The sequence below is a fragment of the Microcaecilia unicolor genome, chromosome 5 (genome assembly GCF_901765095.1).
Source record: "Microcaecilia unicolor chromosome 5, aMicUni1.1, whole genome shotgun sequence".
Taxonomy (NCBI): Eukaryota; Metazoa; Chordata; class Amphibia; order Gymnophiona; family Siphonopidae; genus Microcaecilia; species Microcaecilia unicolor.
The window spans coordinates 52,735,435-52,751,236 of NC_044035.1; the positions used below are offsets into that span (position 1 = coordinate 52,735,435).

The window sequence follows — 15,802 nt, forward strand, 5'->3', positions numbered from 1 at the left end:
CTCCCTTCGGGCCTCCTTCCCTCCCTGTGTCCCCGCCCTCGGCGGAAGTTACTCAGATGATGGCGGAACACAGGGAGGGAAGGAGGCGATCTGCTGATGCCTGCAACGCTTTCACACGGAAGTGAGAGGTGCTGTGATTTCAATGCAGGGTGGCCCGGCCCAGTGGCAGACGGTCGACGACGGAGGGCGGGATGGGACTGGGGCACCAGGCCCCCCTTGGAGGCCCCGGGCCCGGGGAATTTTGTCCCCCCTGCCCCCCCTCTCGGCGACCCTGGAGGGAGGTGGTGGAGATGAAAACGGTAACGGAATTCAAACATGCCGTGGGATAAACATAAGGAATCCTGTTCAGAAGGAATGGATCCTCAGAAGCTTAGCCGAGATTGGGTGGCAGAGCCGGGTGGGGGACGGCGGGGCTGGTGGTTGGGAGGCGGGGCTAGTGCTGGCCAAGACTTCTACGGTCTGTGCCCTGAAAATGGCAGATACAAATCAAGGTAAGGTATACACAAAAAGTAGCACATATGAGTTTATCTTGTTGGGCAGACTGGATGGACCGTGCAGGTCTTTTTCTGCCGTCATCTCCTATGTTTACTATGGATGGGAGACTGGATGGCCATATGATCTTTATCTGCCTTCATTTTTCTCTTTCTGATCCAGGCAGGAAGGGGTTACTCTCAGGAGCCAGCTTTGTGGCTCCTATGACAGTAACCCCCACTATTGAATAAGCTCCTTCATTTGTGTCCAGGAGGGTTAATTTATACGGTGTTTGGCATCCCCAATCATTTGAATGCTGGCACCTAGGGTTATACTAATTTATTGTAAAACGTCTATGCATTGAAAGTGCTTTCTAGCAATTTTTATTATTTCACGTGCTAGGATAATACGGGACACTGTCTGCACTACTTACTAATTTCCAGTAGTCACTAAAACATGTTTCAGCGGAACTGAAACCAATAAAGCCCCTTTGCAGTTCACCGTTTGCCCGATGGCATTTTCTGTCCTTGTTTTCCTTCTGAAATGGGGGAAGGATGGCCGGAGGTGGCCAGCTGCCAGCGATTTCATATCCCCCTCAAGAAAACTGAGAATGTGGCAGGAAGAAGGAAGGGCCAGTTGTGAAACTGAGCAAGCCCGGGCCCGTTAGCACAGCAGCCAGATGTTCGCCAGGAAAGCCGAAGAAGGAAGCATGAAATGGGGCTGATCTGATGTCAAAAAGCAGCTCAGGCATTGAATTACAGGCCAGGGCGGCACCCAGTTACCCACCCCGAGCAGCAGACTGAGGGGAGGAGGAGGAGACCCAGCAGCCACCCTCCCCCTCCCCACTGAAGAGGAGGAGGAGGAGCCTGAACTGTCTCCTCCCTCTATAGCAAGAAGAGCAACAGCTGGACCAAAAAAAAAAAAAAAAAAAGTAGGCACCGCTTTACTTTCCTGCTGCCTGCAGCTGGGGACACATCTTTTGCTCTCCTGCCTCTCTGGCCCCAGCTTTGTCCTCATCGGTGCCATGAATCGCCCCCAGCCCCAGCAGGTGGCCAGCCGATCCCTGAGCGTCAACAAGGGCTTCCTGAAAAGTTTGCCCGGGGTGCTGAGGCTTCTGCAGCTCGTCACAGGGCGCGGGGCTGTGGATCACCATCGCCTCCCATAAGTACGACGGGGCCATCCACTTCGTCCTGTTCGTGGCCGTCTTCTTCTGGCTCCTGACCCTGGCTCTCTACTTTCGACTCTGCTGGACAAGCAGGACTTGGTGCCCATCCTGGGACGGCGACCGGTGGCTTCTCACCAACATGCTCCACGACATCCTGGCCAGCTGCCTGTACTCGGTAGCCACGGGCCCTCTTGATTTCCAAGACTCAGCAGTACAGCTATTGCAACATAAAAACCTACCAGCTGTCGTGTGCCTACACTGTTTATCTGGTGGCTTGTGTCTTCGCAGTCCTGGGTTGCCTACTTTACCTCATCTCTGCTGTCTATGTGACTTACAGGAAATGCAGGCAACATATAAGCATCGTCTGAACAGCCCAGCCTGGAAAAATTAACATTCCATTCCCCCTCCCCAACCCAAAAAGCAACTTTCTTCTGCCTTATATAGCAAGCAAAATTGCAAACAAGTTCAAACAGATTTTTTTTTTTAAAGGTGGAAACTTCAAGAACCCCCCCCCCCCCCATCTCCAAAAACTTTACTGCTAAAAGAAAGGTTTGTAATGTCTTCAGCTGTTTTTGCATCCATGATAGGTTAGATAATATTTGCCTATACGCTTAAAAGACCTTAAAGTTCCAAGCCCAGAAAGGAAATGTTTTTGGCCCCTCTGAACGGCCTCTGAGTTTTTGCCGATCTGTGGTTAGGTTAGCTGTAATCCGGTTGTAAGACTGCCCCTTTTGTTGAGCACTGAGCTATTTGCCTTGCATGACCCCTTCCCTTCCCCCCCCCCCCCCCCCCCCCCCCCCCGAAGCACTCCTTTTCCTGCTGTGTGTATGTGTATAAGCATTCAGCTAAATATTGTTGCATTGATAGTGAGGGATGCAGCCAGAATATGAAAAGTAAATATGTAGTAAGCGTGGATGAGAAGGAAATATACATTGAGCGTGTTTCTGTGTCACAAATACTATCACTTGCACCTTTTATGTTTGTGTCACTTAGGAATCTGTATAGGAAAAGCACCAAAATTGAGTGGGAGGTACAAGGGGAGGAGGAGAAAGTACTATTGGGGGTGGGGATTTTTCTGATGTTTATGCAATAAACACCGATTTTTTTTATTTTGAACAGGGGGTGTTTTAATTGGTGTTTATCAGTTAAAACCTGAAATCAAGCCAAGACTTAAAAGATAGTCTGCCAAAATATAAGAAGCCACAGACTACTAGTAGGGAAGATGAAACGTAAGAGTTCACAGTGTTCATTAAAGACGAAAACAGAAGGAATTTCTAATAAGCAGATGTTTGGACTGACATGAGGCATGCTTATACCAAACCAGTGAACCTTGTTTTCCTTCCAGGCATGTCTGGCTTTTCCAAGTGTTGATATAGAGTCCAGGCATAGGAGCCAGCGCTGTGGGTTCCGTGAGCACCCGAGCACCCCCAGTATTGAGCAAGCTCCTTCATTGTGTCCAGGGGAGGGGTGATTTGTATTGTATTTGGCACCCCCCCTCCAATTTCACTCAACAAGACCAGATCTGGGATCTGTAAGGCTGCTATAAATTTAAGGCTAGTGCAAACTAATCTGAAGATGGAATAGTGCTGCTAGAGGGAGATAGCCAGGGGGTGGTGGCTAAATGTGACCCCCATCTGCACTGGAACAAGACTGTGCTTGATTCTGTGCCCGGCTCTCTCCTTCCCTTTCTCTTGACTCCTCACCTTCATTATCTGTAATAGGAACAAGCAGCTTCAGCCTCTTACTGACACTTAGAAGACTAGTTATTGATACTCTCCGCCTAGGATTGTCCTGAATTTTGGTTAGCACAACTTGTGTCTATGCTGCCTGCTAACAAAAGCTATGGGAGTAAGATCAGAGTCTGCTTGATAATAACCAGTAACAGACTTCAGACCACAGCTGCCAAACTCCACTGCTTAAAGCTACCAAAAGGTTGGTTCTTACAGTGTTAGACGTCCTTAGCCTATGTTGTGTTAAAACTTCCTTAGTTGTAGTCCGGCCCATGAACACATGAAGCATTACTTGCTAGGGGCATCGCCTCCATCTTTCCCAGTCTCCTGAGACAGGACAGATATACTTCTCCAGCCATTCAACTAATAAAAGGAGAATCTTAACACCCACTAACCACACCTGCATCTCCAAATAAATTAACAGGCTTCCCAATCCCCCTAGTTGCTCCACCAAGGGATGCCTCAGGACTTGTACATTGAGCCAGGATGATTGTCAACAGGAAGGGGAGGAGTCATCAATAGCAGCTCAGACATCTGAGTCAGCAACCAATAGCACTAGCAGAGCAAGGAAGACCTGGTAAGAGTGATCCCTTCAGGCTACTCAGGACAGACTCGCCTCTGGCTGAGCCCTGTCTGTGACTGAGTCACTGGTGATCGATTCAGGCATTTTGTGTTTGTAGCTACATTTCTTAAAACTGTGTGAACCTGGGTTTTGTGGGGCTGCAATGAACAAAGTACATCCATTCTAACTGAAATATGTTATTTTAGAGCGTTAACTTATACATTATTTATTGTTCAGTTGGTTGTTGTATATCACTCTTTAACTCTGGGGGCTCTATATATTCACTTCTCTTTTAAAAATCCATGGGACACTTCATTTCGTTTCTTTATCTTGTAGCCAGAGTTTCATCATATGAAGTCATGTGTTCTTTTCCTCATTCCTTGGGTGGAAACTCTTAGAGGGTCTGTTTACTCAGCTGAGGTAAAGTCTTGCACTTACCGCCTGTTAGATACAAAAATGAATTTATGGTAAGTGCAAAGCCTGTCCTCTATTTAGGGCATTCCAGCATAGTCCTATACCAACCAGGAAATTATTTACTGTTAACCCCTGGATTCTATAATGGTTGCTGAAATTTGCACGCCAAAGTTTGGGCATGATCCAGAGTATAGCATATGCAAATAATCCCTTATCAAGGCAATTAATACCAGTTATTGGGGTTAATGGCAATTACTTGGATTTGAGCATGTTTTTCCCTGCATGCTATTCTATATTGTTGCACACTGAAAAGGGGTGTGGCCATAGGAGGGGCATGGCCTAGTGGTTAGGGTGGTGGACTCTGGTCCTGGGGAACTGAGGAACTGAGTTCGATTCCCACTTCAGGCACAGGCAGCTCCTTGTGACTCTGGGCAGTCACTTAACCCTTCATTGCTCCAGGTAACAAATAAGTACCTGTATATAATATGTAAGCCGCATTGAGCTTGCCATGAGTGGGAAAGCGCGGGGTACAAATGTAATTAAAAAAAAATTTAGGCATGAGGTTGTGGAGTTCTGGGGTTGGGCCTTCAACTTGTGTGTCAGGATTTACACTAGGTTTTCCTTGGTGTAAGTCGGTGCGCTCAAAGTTGGTTGCAGGAATTGGCACTAAGTGGTATTCTATAAAGGGTGATTGGCACAGAGTGACCTTTCAAGAATATAATTTCTGAATCCAGCCCTCAAAGGGCAATTTTGTAATCTAAGCACCCGCATTTATGCAATCTGGGACGGATTCTATATAAAGCGCAGTGAGTAGCGTGCATTAAATTGCACGTATGGCCAATTTACATGCACCGCTCAATTGAGTAATGAGCCAATTAACATTATCATCGCTAATTGGCAATGATCGGAATTTACATATGCTTCTTTTTAGGCATTTTCTAAGAAAAGGTGCGGTTAAATTCCAACATGCATAGCTGAAAAGGAGGTGGGGCCATGGGAGGAGGGTAGATGCATCAGGGGCATCAATCAGATTTATGCGCATTGCTATAGAATTTGGGGGAACACGCGCACATTGAGACACAAGTATTTACACCAGGTTTTCAGTGGTATAAATGGCCATGCCTAAATGTTCCCCTGGCCTATGCGCTATTCTGTAAACCGCGTCTTACTGTAGACATGGTTTATAGAATAGCGCTATGCGTGTTATTTCAACTAATCTACATTATAGACGCCATTTACTGAATCTGGCCTTCTTTGCATAAATGTCTAGAATACTAGCACTTGTATGTGTATGTGTACACTTACCAGTGTGCCTAATTTACATAGGTGCATGTATATGGGTGGGGTGTGGGCAGAGCTCCCAGATACACACATAACTTACAGAATACTGTAAATCACATGTGTTTCTGTCACATTGTGCCAGATCTGTGGCTTTTGTAATGTGGCACATAAATGTTAGGTGCACCCAATACTGGGTTACACAAGTATTCTAACAGGTATTCAGGTGCCATTATAGAATAGGCTCCTATCAGGCATCCTCTGGGCACCTAAATTGAAGGGCCTAGTTATAGAATTGCCCCAAGTGGATTCACAGCATTGATGCACTTGTCCCCTCCTAATTGCAACAGTGACAGCCCATGGTAAAAGTCCTTCACACTAACTAAAGTGCACAGTTCATGTCTATTTCCTGGCCCATAATAGGCTGTGGACTTAGCTTGTGAATTAGTGCGCAGGCATTCCAACGTGGTCATGGTGATCACACTTTAGTAAACAGACTCCTTAATTAATGTATTTTGGGTATCCTGAAAAACAGCCCCCTCTATCCCTCCCTGCTGTATGACCATTGAAAACACCTTGGCTGTAAACTCTTTGATATAAGCCTTAATAACAGGAAATGACCTGTAGTGAGGGAGCAGTGCTGGCTGGAAGATAAGGCCAATGGTAAAGGTTAACAGCAAGAGGCTTGTGCTTAAGGGTGTAGGATGGAGTGTGCCTTTTCTTTAATCCTCTGGGTTTAGCTGAGTCTGTGTTTTGGCTTCAGTTTCACTTTGCAGCTCAGCACTATCTTCTGGGTTGAACAACTTCCTAACTGATGCTTGTTCTTTTGAATTAGACAGGAGCTGTTTCAGCGTGTAGGAAATCAATAGAAATCAAACAAAATAAAACATGGAAAAGAAAATAAGATGATACCTTTTTTATTGGACATAATTTAATACATTTCTTGATTAGCTTTCGAAGGTTGCCCTTCTTCGTCAGATCGGAAACAATTCCTTCTTATCCCTGGCAGAAGTACAGGAGGGAAATCTTTGCCATAGCACAGGCACTGGCAGCTCACATCTCCTCCCTTTTCCTATTAACAGATGATTTCCTATTAGGCGGGCAGAGGGTATGAATTGGCAGCAGCTTTTAGCCAATCCTGACAAAATCCAGTACATTGAATTCCAACAAAAAAAAGCAAATACTTATGTCCTTTGTTGGCATCTAGCTATAGTTATTGATCTCATGCTGCTGGAGCTAATGGCCCACTTTGGTGGCTCCTGTCCTGAATGGTCACCCTGAACAGTAGTTAATGATCTGCTCAGGGAGAAATTGTACACCTTTAGGGATGTGTGTCTAGTTTCTGCCTCTGTTTCACAAAATTTTATGCACTTAAATAATGTGCAAACAATAGATTTAAACACTTAAAACCTTTAAATTAGTGCATGAAAGTCAGTTTGCACTCATTAAAAAATGTTACATATTTTTTTTCAGTCACTGAGCCAAAACAATTAGAGGGCAATATTTAGCAAGCTGGTCAGTGGTGAACTTATCCAGATAACTTTAACCAGATGTTTAGAGTCCACTGATGAATATATTTGGTTACAATTTTTGGATATATTTAGAGTAATCTTTTGTGCAGCACTGACTAGATAAAGTTTTGGCACTCCCCAGGAATGCAGGAATGCCTCAAAATTCATTTCTTTTTGTCTGGCTAAAGGTTTTATGGCCGAACTCTTTGTCCGAACAAAATTTAGACAAGGAATCTTCAAATCTCCGGTTTTGTCTTTCGAGTTCCAATAGTTACCAGGGCAATCACATTGAATACTGAAGTACCATCTCCAGCCCTGCACTGTCTGATGACATCAGCATCTGAAATGCATCATGGAGGTTTAAGGCTTTCAGAAACTAAGATGGCCGCCCTCCTGTTTCCATTTAGTGTTTCTTTTAGTTAAACAAGATGTAAAAAAAAAATGATCAAAATACCTGGATAAACCCTAAGATAGTGCTGAAGGAGTTGTTGATTCATTAATATTCTTGAAACAGAGACTGCAGAAAGAATCTTATGCTGATATCAGGTGTGACAGTTTTTTTCACATTTGACATTCAGTTTTTAATTTCCAGAAATAATATATAGCTCATTAAAGGTTACTCATGATAATTGTGCCACATAAACTAATTTTACCCAGATTATTGAGCCAAAGGTTATGAAGAAATATATATCCTAATTAGGCATCATGCCCTTAAATTTTCTTTTATCTCTTGAGCGCCTCCCAGCCAGTTCATCTCTAATTTTGTTCCCTTCTGTGGCAAAAGTTCATGCTGTTTACTGAGCAGTTTTCACCTGAACTTTGTAGACACTCATGCTGGTCTTCCTTGCTCAATTAGCGGGTTGAATGCTTTTGGCTAGGGGTGTGCATGGAAAGTATTTACTGTTGGATTATTTTCTGAGTTTTGGGCCCATTTGCGGTCATTCTTTCAGTTTGTTCAGAAATAAATGCATGCAAAATTTGATTACCACGCATGACAATTCTTTAACATACATAAATATGATTTATGAACATAATTAGAAATTCATAGAAAGATAGTGCACATTGTTTACATGCATAACATTTTTGCACCGAAACCTGAACTTTTGGCAGCTCTCCAAGAAAGATTTGCCAGTGTTAGGAAACTCCTAGCTTCAGATCACATTCTGGAATGAATGCTGCAGTCTTCACTCGCTCCTTTCCCTTGTTGGATTAAGGGATTGTTAGAGTGTATCTTGTAATCATTCTACAGACACATGAACGTAATATAAAGTTTGTTCCACCTCAAGAAAACCGACAGTTACTGTGGTGTGAAGGTGAGAACATCTGGTGCAGAAGGAAGAGGAAGGCCTGCAATGTGGTTAGGAAGTGACTAATAGCCTGCCTGAGTTACAAGCTATCCTGCTGTACAGAATTATCTTTGTTCTTCTGCACACCCAATTTCCTTTCTGGTATTGTCCTGCCAGAAAATGCTTTCCTTTTTTCCTAACCTACCTGTCTCTTCATTCAGTGACTGTCTTGTAGCTGTTGCTTACCCTTTTGAGCCAAGGAAGGACTATAAACCTATACTTGAGATGTACAAAGACATTCCAGAACTCTAGTGTAGATTATGCCAAACAGTTTTTGCTGTGGATTTCTAGAATGAATTGTGATGCCTTGGGAATGCTCAAAAGTGTTAAAACAACCTAAGCAATGGGGACCCATTTATTTTTATTCCGATCCATGTTAATTCAGAAAGGATGGGGAAGTGGAATGAAGATCAAAACTATGGCCACTTTTCAGGGACTTTAAGGAGTAACATAGTAACATAGTAGATGACGGCAGAAAAAGACCTGCATGGTCCATCCAGTCTGCCCAACAAGATAAACTCATATGTGTATACCTTACCTTGATTTGTACCTGCCTTTTTCAGGGCACAGACCCTACAAGTCTGCCCAGCAGTATTTCCCGCCTCCCAACCACCAGTCCCGCCTCCCATCACCGGCTCTGGCACAGACCGTGTAAGTCTGCCCTCCACTATCCTCGCCTCTCAGCCACCAGCCCCGCCTCCCACTACTGGCTCTGGCACAGACCGTATAAGTCTGCCCAGCACTATCCCCTCCTCCCAACCACCAGCCCCGCCTCCCACCACCGGCTCTGGCACAGACCGTATAAGTCTGCCCACCACTATCCTCGCCTTCCAACCACCAACCCCTCTTCCCCCCACCTGCTCCGTCACCCAATTTCGGCTAAGCTCCTGAGGATCCATTCCTTCTGCACAGGATTCCTTTATGCACATCCCACGCATGTTTGAATTCCGTTACCGTTTTCATCTCCACCACCTCCCGCGGGAGGGCATTCCAAGCATCCACCACCCTCTCCGTGAAAAAATACTGTTTGCAAACAAGACATTCACCATCAGTGTTTCTACCCTTGGTATTCTAGAAATGAGAACTTGTGGTAAAAATGGCAGCTCAATGCTCTTTCGAAAGCAAAGAAGGGAAAGAGAGGAAAACCTGGCTTGACGGATTACAGGAGTTTAATAAATCAACAGGATCCCTTTGCTGAAAACAGCAATAGATTTTGGATTTCTTCTAGAATCCCTGTGATGGACTTCTCATGTTGACAGCATTGCTACCCTCTCCTTTGCCTACTGCTGGAAACTATGAATATTTGAAAAGTTGGCTTGAGAGAATAAAAGGTTGCAAAAGGGACTTTATTTTATCAGTGACCTTGAAATTACCTTCATAGGAGGAGTGGTGGAGAATGTCCACCCCACCACTCCTTCTGCTGTGTCTTACAGAGATACTGACTGAATCAGGATGAATGATGCTTGTTAGTCTTTGGTTCAGAAGACTAAAATACTTCAAAATCTACGTTACATTTCTCTCCAAAAATGACAACGCATCGAGTCCTTGCAATTTCGCTGCGCAGAGCAAGTTTTTTTCCACAATTGTTAACATAACAATTGTTAACATAACTTAGGAATGTACATTTGATTTTAATGATATTTATTACAAATCAGGACTTGTGATGGCTTGTACTGAGCTAGGAGTGGTTAACATGTCAGCATGAGGATTGTCTCAGTGTTTTGGTTGGTGAGATGCATCCATATCGCAAAGACCAGGCTGTTCAACTGGAGTCAAAAGCACATGTGAGTGACAAGAGATGGGAGCCTCGTTGATCTGACCTTTTTAACTAAAACTATGGGAGTTAAGAGAACACAGAAATTTGAAAAGGAGAGCAGTTCCCTTGGAGACAGCTGAGCTAAAGTGTTGGGAGACGGGAACTCTGAGGTAAGAACTCCATAGGTTCTAGGTTTTCCCAAAAAGTACAGCCCTCCTTAGAGGGTTGCCAATACTGTATCATGTTTGACCTGATGAAGGGAGAATACCTCGCTTATATTTAAGTCAACTATTCCCCCCCTTTTTTGTGTGTGTGGGGGGCAAGGTACCTGGACTTATATTCAAATATATACAGTATCTTTTGGCTGGGCATCTGAATATCTGGAGAAAAGATGTCCATTTAGGAGAAGGAGGAGGAGGAGGGCCAGGCCGGACCAGAATTAACAGGATAGTGCTGATATTCAGCTGGATAATTTTAGCATAGAAACATGATGGCATTAAAAAAAAATATCTAGATGTATGGTGCCAATACCAGGCAGAGCCAGAAGTTACCTGGATAACAGCAATATTCAGCATCATTACAGTTTTGCTGTTAAAGTTATCTGGATGCCACAGTTGAAATCATTTTCCTGATAACTCTTGGCTCTGCGCCTGGACTGACCTGGTGCTGTCTGGAAGCTGGATGCGGCCTTTCCTTGGTCAGTGGCTCTTACCTTAGTGGCAGTGTGTACTATCCAGGTAAGTGCCGCTGAATGTCTTGCTGTATCTGTTTAAGTAGCACTGCATAACGTAGTTGGATGGCATATCACTTCAGAACAGGGGTTCTCAACCCACACACCCAGCCACTCAGGCTTTCAGGATAACCACACCACAATGAATATGCATGAGATACATTTGTATGCATTACCTCCATTCTATGCAAATTATCTCATGCATATTCATTGCAATCTATTACCACAGCTATAACATGTTACAAAAGCTTTATTCCAAATTACAAATCTTACATTAAAATCTTATACAGATGTAAAACAATGTGTGTATAGTGCTGTTACTCATACTGTAACCAGGTACCTCTAGGTGCAGCCAAGGATAGAACAATCTCCTCCAGGCACAGGCTCCCGGTACAGTCAAGAAATAAATGTCCACCAGCAACTTCAGTCTTAAGGACTTTATTCCATGCAGGTTTCTAGAAGACCTGATACACAGTTCCAACAGCAGCATTCACCTTCAATCTTAAGCACATATAAGCCACCTGAAAGTGTGTGGCAAATAGTCCCCTTTAGGCTATCAGCACATATCAGGATTCAATACAGGCTCACAGTCAGCTCCAGTCTGGGCTCTTTATCCAGTGCACAATAAACAGTAGTTCAATTCCAAATAGAAGCAATTCATTCAATTCATCATCACAGTTAAATCACAAAGCAGCAGTTTCTACCTTCTACTCTCTTTACCTTCAGGAGAGTTCAATACTTTAGGGACTCCTCATACCCAAGGGATTTCACCCTGCATCAGCTTCACTGGTAAATTCAATCCTTTAGGGACCTCCCTTACCCAAGGATTTTCAGCCTGCAAATACTTTTGGAACTTCCTCACACCCAAGGGATTTCAGCCTGCTTCAATACTTTAGGGACCTCTTTTACCCAAGGGTTTTCAGCCTGCAACTGCTTCTCTTCTTCTGCGCCTCTCCTCCTTGGGACTCCTTCTCACCTGCCTAATCAATTCCTGGCTTCTGCTCTCACAACCAATCATTCTCCTTCCATTAGCTTCCCCCACACCCATACCAGCTGAGTTGAGCATTAGACTAATGATGAGCTCCTGCACACGGGGTTTCCTATCTCTCTTCCCCCCTAGTGGCAGCCAATCTACACATCCTGCCAGCATACACCCATGTCTTCCCCTATTGCAGCTAGGAGTCCAGTCCGGGTTCCTCATCTCACCCCCTGGCTCCTTGCCTGCAATGCCTTCTGGGACTTGTATTTCAAACTGACACTGCCTTAACCCACCTATCTTGGATGTGACTTTATCACAATACCTCCTGAACATATATTATCAATACACATATAACATCAGCAACCCTTGACTAGGAGGTGTGAGTAACAGCACTACACACACATGGTTTTACATTTGTATAAGATTTTAATGTAAGATTTGTAATTTGGAATAAAGATTTTTGTAAGATGTTATAGCTGTGGTAATAGATTGCTTGGTATAAATTTTATAACTATATTGAAATTGATTTACCCGTATATTTAAAGTATGCATATTCATTGAGGGTATCCTGAAAACCTGACTGGCTGGGTGTGTCCTGAGGACTGAGTTGAGAACCATTGCTTCAGAAGTTTTACAAATAGGCATTACAATTACGTACAGTACAACCAATAGAGTTGTTGCCTCCCTCTTTACTGATGTTATCACTCAGTATTCCCCCTCCTATATCCTCACCGACCAGGAGAATACAATGTAGAGCAGTCGTTCCTAACCCAGTCCTCGGGGTACAGCTAGTCCCATCGGGTTTTCAGGATATCCACAATGAATATTCATGAGTTAGATTTGCATGCAGTTGAGGCAGCGCACGCAAATCTGTCTCACAGGTAAACTGGCAAAGGATAACTCCCAACTCCAGTGCTAATCACAAAGCAAAGATCAATTAGACCAGAGTCCAACTTGTTATTAAATATGATCACTTAAGAGTCCTATGTAGACCTCGGCGGTGCAACTTGAAGCTGTAAGCTTTTGTGCTTCAGGAATTATGTACTGAATTTGTCATCGGTCTAAATATCTTTTCATTGACATCTATTTTTATCAGTCTAAGTTATTTCAATGAAGTCAAAGCATGACAATACATATTAATAAATATTCAAATTATGAACTTAGCTTTGTTTGCTCAGAGGCAGGCAGTCCGACTTGGCACATGTTTCGCATAGAGCTGTCTCAAGGACGTAACCCCTAAAGAACAGAATGTAAGAAAAAAAAACATTCAGTCTCCATAAATAATACTTGAAAACCTGTCACTTCAAAAGAATTTAAACAGTTTGGGAACCCCCTAAAACTTCAAAGGCTGAGGTTAATAGTATCATTAACATTAAGCCAACATTTTGTTAAAAGATAACAGAATTCTGAATTAGCTCCAGAATTAGCTCAGAAATAATAGCTACTTTGGAACTGATAGTACACAGACATTTGTCAAAAGAATGTTCAGCGCAGGGCCGCCGAGAGGGGGGGACAGGGGGTGGCCATGCCCTGGGCCCGGCCCAATATCTCGGCGGCCCTGGTTCAGCGTAGCCATTTTTCAGCACTCCTGTAAAAAAGGCCTTTTAAAAACTTTTGCCGAAAATGGACATGCGGCAAAGTCAGAATTGACACCTGTCCATTTTGTGACCTTACCACCAGTCATTGACCTAGCTTTTAAAGTCTCACGCGGTAACCGGGCGGTAATGACCTACGCGCGTCAAATGCCACTTGGCGCGTGTCCGATACGCGCAGCTGAAAATAAAAATTATTTTTCAGCCGCGCATATCGGATGCGCGCCAAAAATGAAATTACCGCAAGAGCCATGCGGTAACCAGGCAGTAACTCCATTTTGGCACACATTGGGTGTGCATGGATGCTTACGTGGCTTAGTAAAAGGGCCACCACAGTTTGGAAATCACTAATCTAGCATATCCAACCAGTCCTCAGTAAGGATCTGATGAGGTCTTCACTCTTTAAAAAACTTCTCTCTTGTTAATTACCTGCTATCTTGTAGGACATTTCCATTTGCTTCATATCAACAGCCTCTATTTTTAAACTTCAAACTAACTAAATCAATTGTTTCTTCCAGTGTGAAATGGCGATGTGAACCACAGCTTGCCTCGCATACCTTAGGCCGCTTCTTAGATCATCGCTGCTCGTCGATTCTGGAATGCAGTAAAACAGACTGGATTGGTAGAGGGCAAAGGTTGACGAAGCAGAGCTTGGGAAGCTTTGTGGACTGTAGATTCAGTGCACAAATGTACCCCATTACAGTTCCTGTTTGGGATTACTCAACATTGCCCCAAGACTGTGTCCATACGGGGTGCAAATATGATGTGGCGCAAAAGTTGTTCCCAGCCTACTGTCTGCTCTCATTGGCAGTGGTGAAGTGAGTGGGATTGAGTCACACAGGCTGCAATCATAGCATGGTATAGCGCTGTCCCAAAATGAATTCTGTACCTTGTCGTATGTCCTCCATGTCTAGTGAAAGCAATATTGTCAATTTTGGAGCATCCTGTTTAAAAGCTTTGGAAATGCTGATCATTTGGCAGTTCTGGTTAACTGAAGAAAGTGAAGCAAGTGAGCAAGAGGTATTATTATCTTGTCCTCAAGATACCAAGACATGTATGTCAACAAGGTGACTCTAGGTACAAAGAAAAATGGGATAAGTATGTTCAATACAGAAGACCTCAGGATCCAGATATTTTTCTACTGAAAATAATACGAAGAAAGGTGAAGAGAGTGGCCTGTCTCCAGATACTGACTGAGAACTATTGGTGAAACTGGAGAAAGGCTGGACAGTATGTGGACATGGCAGAGTTTATTCTTACTTTGGGAAAACTCAGTCTCTGTGGGATGGGACTGGAGTAGATCAATAAAGCAGTTTGGAAGGAAGAGATAGGAGCATAAAGTTTGCCATGCCCAAGGCTGGTAGGGAGCTGCATAGGGACACCTTGTGTCCAGGAGGTGCCTTGCACTCTTATGGGGGCAGGAGAGAATGATGTGCCTTGCTCTGATGCTGCATCTTCAGCGGAGCTCCTCCCCTACTCCTGAACCTAGGACTGCACCAGTGGGGAATCCAGCCATGGTCATGCCGTGTGAGACAATGATCTATGAAGCCCAATAGTCGATCACCTTCCCCCATATTAGATGGTCTCTTGAGGTGTGTACAAACTATAAATGTGAATATGGATACTGTTACCTTGCCTTGCAGATGTATACAGTTTATAGTTTCTGTGTTGCATCTTTTTATTTGATTTTGTTGCATTCAAGCTTTCAGCTGTCACACACTTAACTTCCAGAAACTGGGCCCTTTATAGGGAAGGAGAAGAAATTTTTGGATGTAGCTAATGTCTTTTCTAGTTACATTCAGGTTCAGTAGGTATTTTCCTGTCCCCAGAGGCTTTTAACATTGTATTTATTTTTCAAGTCCCGTGCTAATTTTTCCATTAGCACATGGGCCTTGCAAAACATTAATGCAAGAGCACTTACTGCCGTCTATTTAGGAGGTGTTAAGTGCTCCCACGTTAATTTAATGTTAGCCAGTTTGCACATGCTGATGCGAACGTACTCCATCCATGACATGCCCCCTCTAAAAATATTTTTAAAAATAGTTAACTTCTGCGTGGCATGTGCTAACAGGCATTATACTTCAAAACGCTTTAACACATTTTGCGATAGCCTGTGTTTAATGCACTAAGAGGGCCTTTTACAAAAGATTAGCTCAAGTTATCTGCAGCAGGGCCCATTTTATTCCTATGGGCCCCGCTGCAGATAACTCGAGCTAATCTTTAGTAAAAGGCCCCCTGTATTTGCATTAGGGGTTAAGACCCTATAGT

General features: G+C 43.8%; 1 protein-coding gene across 1 annotated transcript; it reads left to right on the forward strand.

The window, feature by feature from the left end:
- Positions 1-1,413: 1,413 nt before the first annotated feature.
- On the forward strand, positions 1,414-3,412 carry MARVELD1 (MARVEL domain containing 1). The gene is given in 5 exon segments (XM_030202899.1): positions 1,414-1,600; positions 1,602-1,707; positions 1,710-1,750; positions 1,752-1,823; positions 1,825-3,412. Coding segments are annotated over 5 exon segments (504 nt in total). The 5' UTR covers positions 1,414-1,495; the 3' UTR covers positions 2,005-3,412.
- The last annotated feature ends 12,390 nt before the right edge of the window (positions 3,413-15,802 follow it).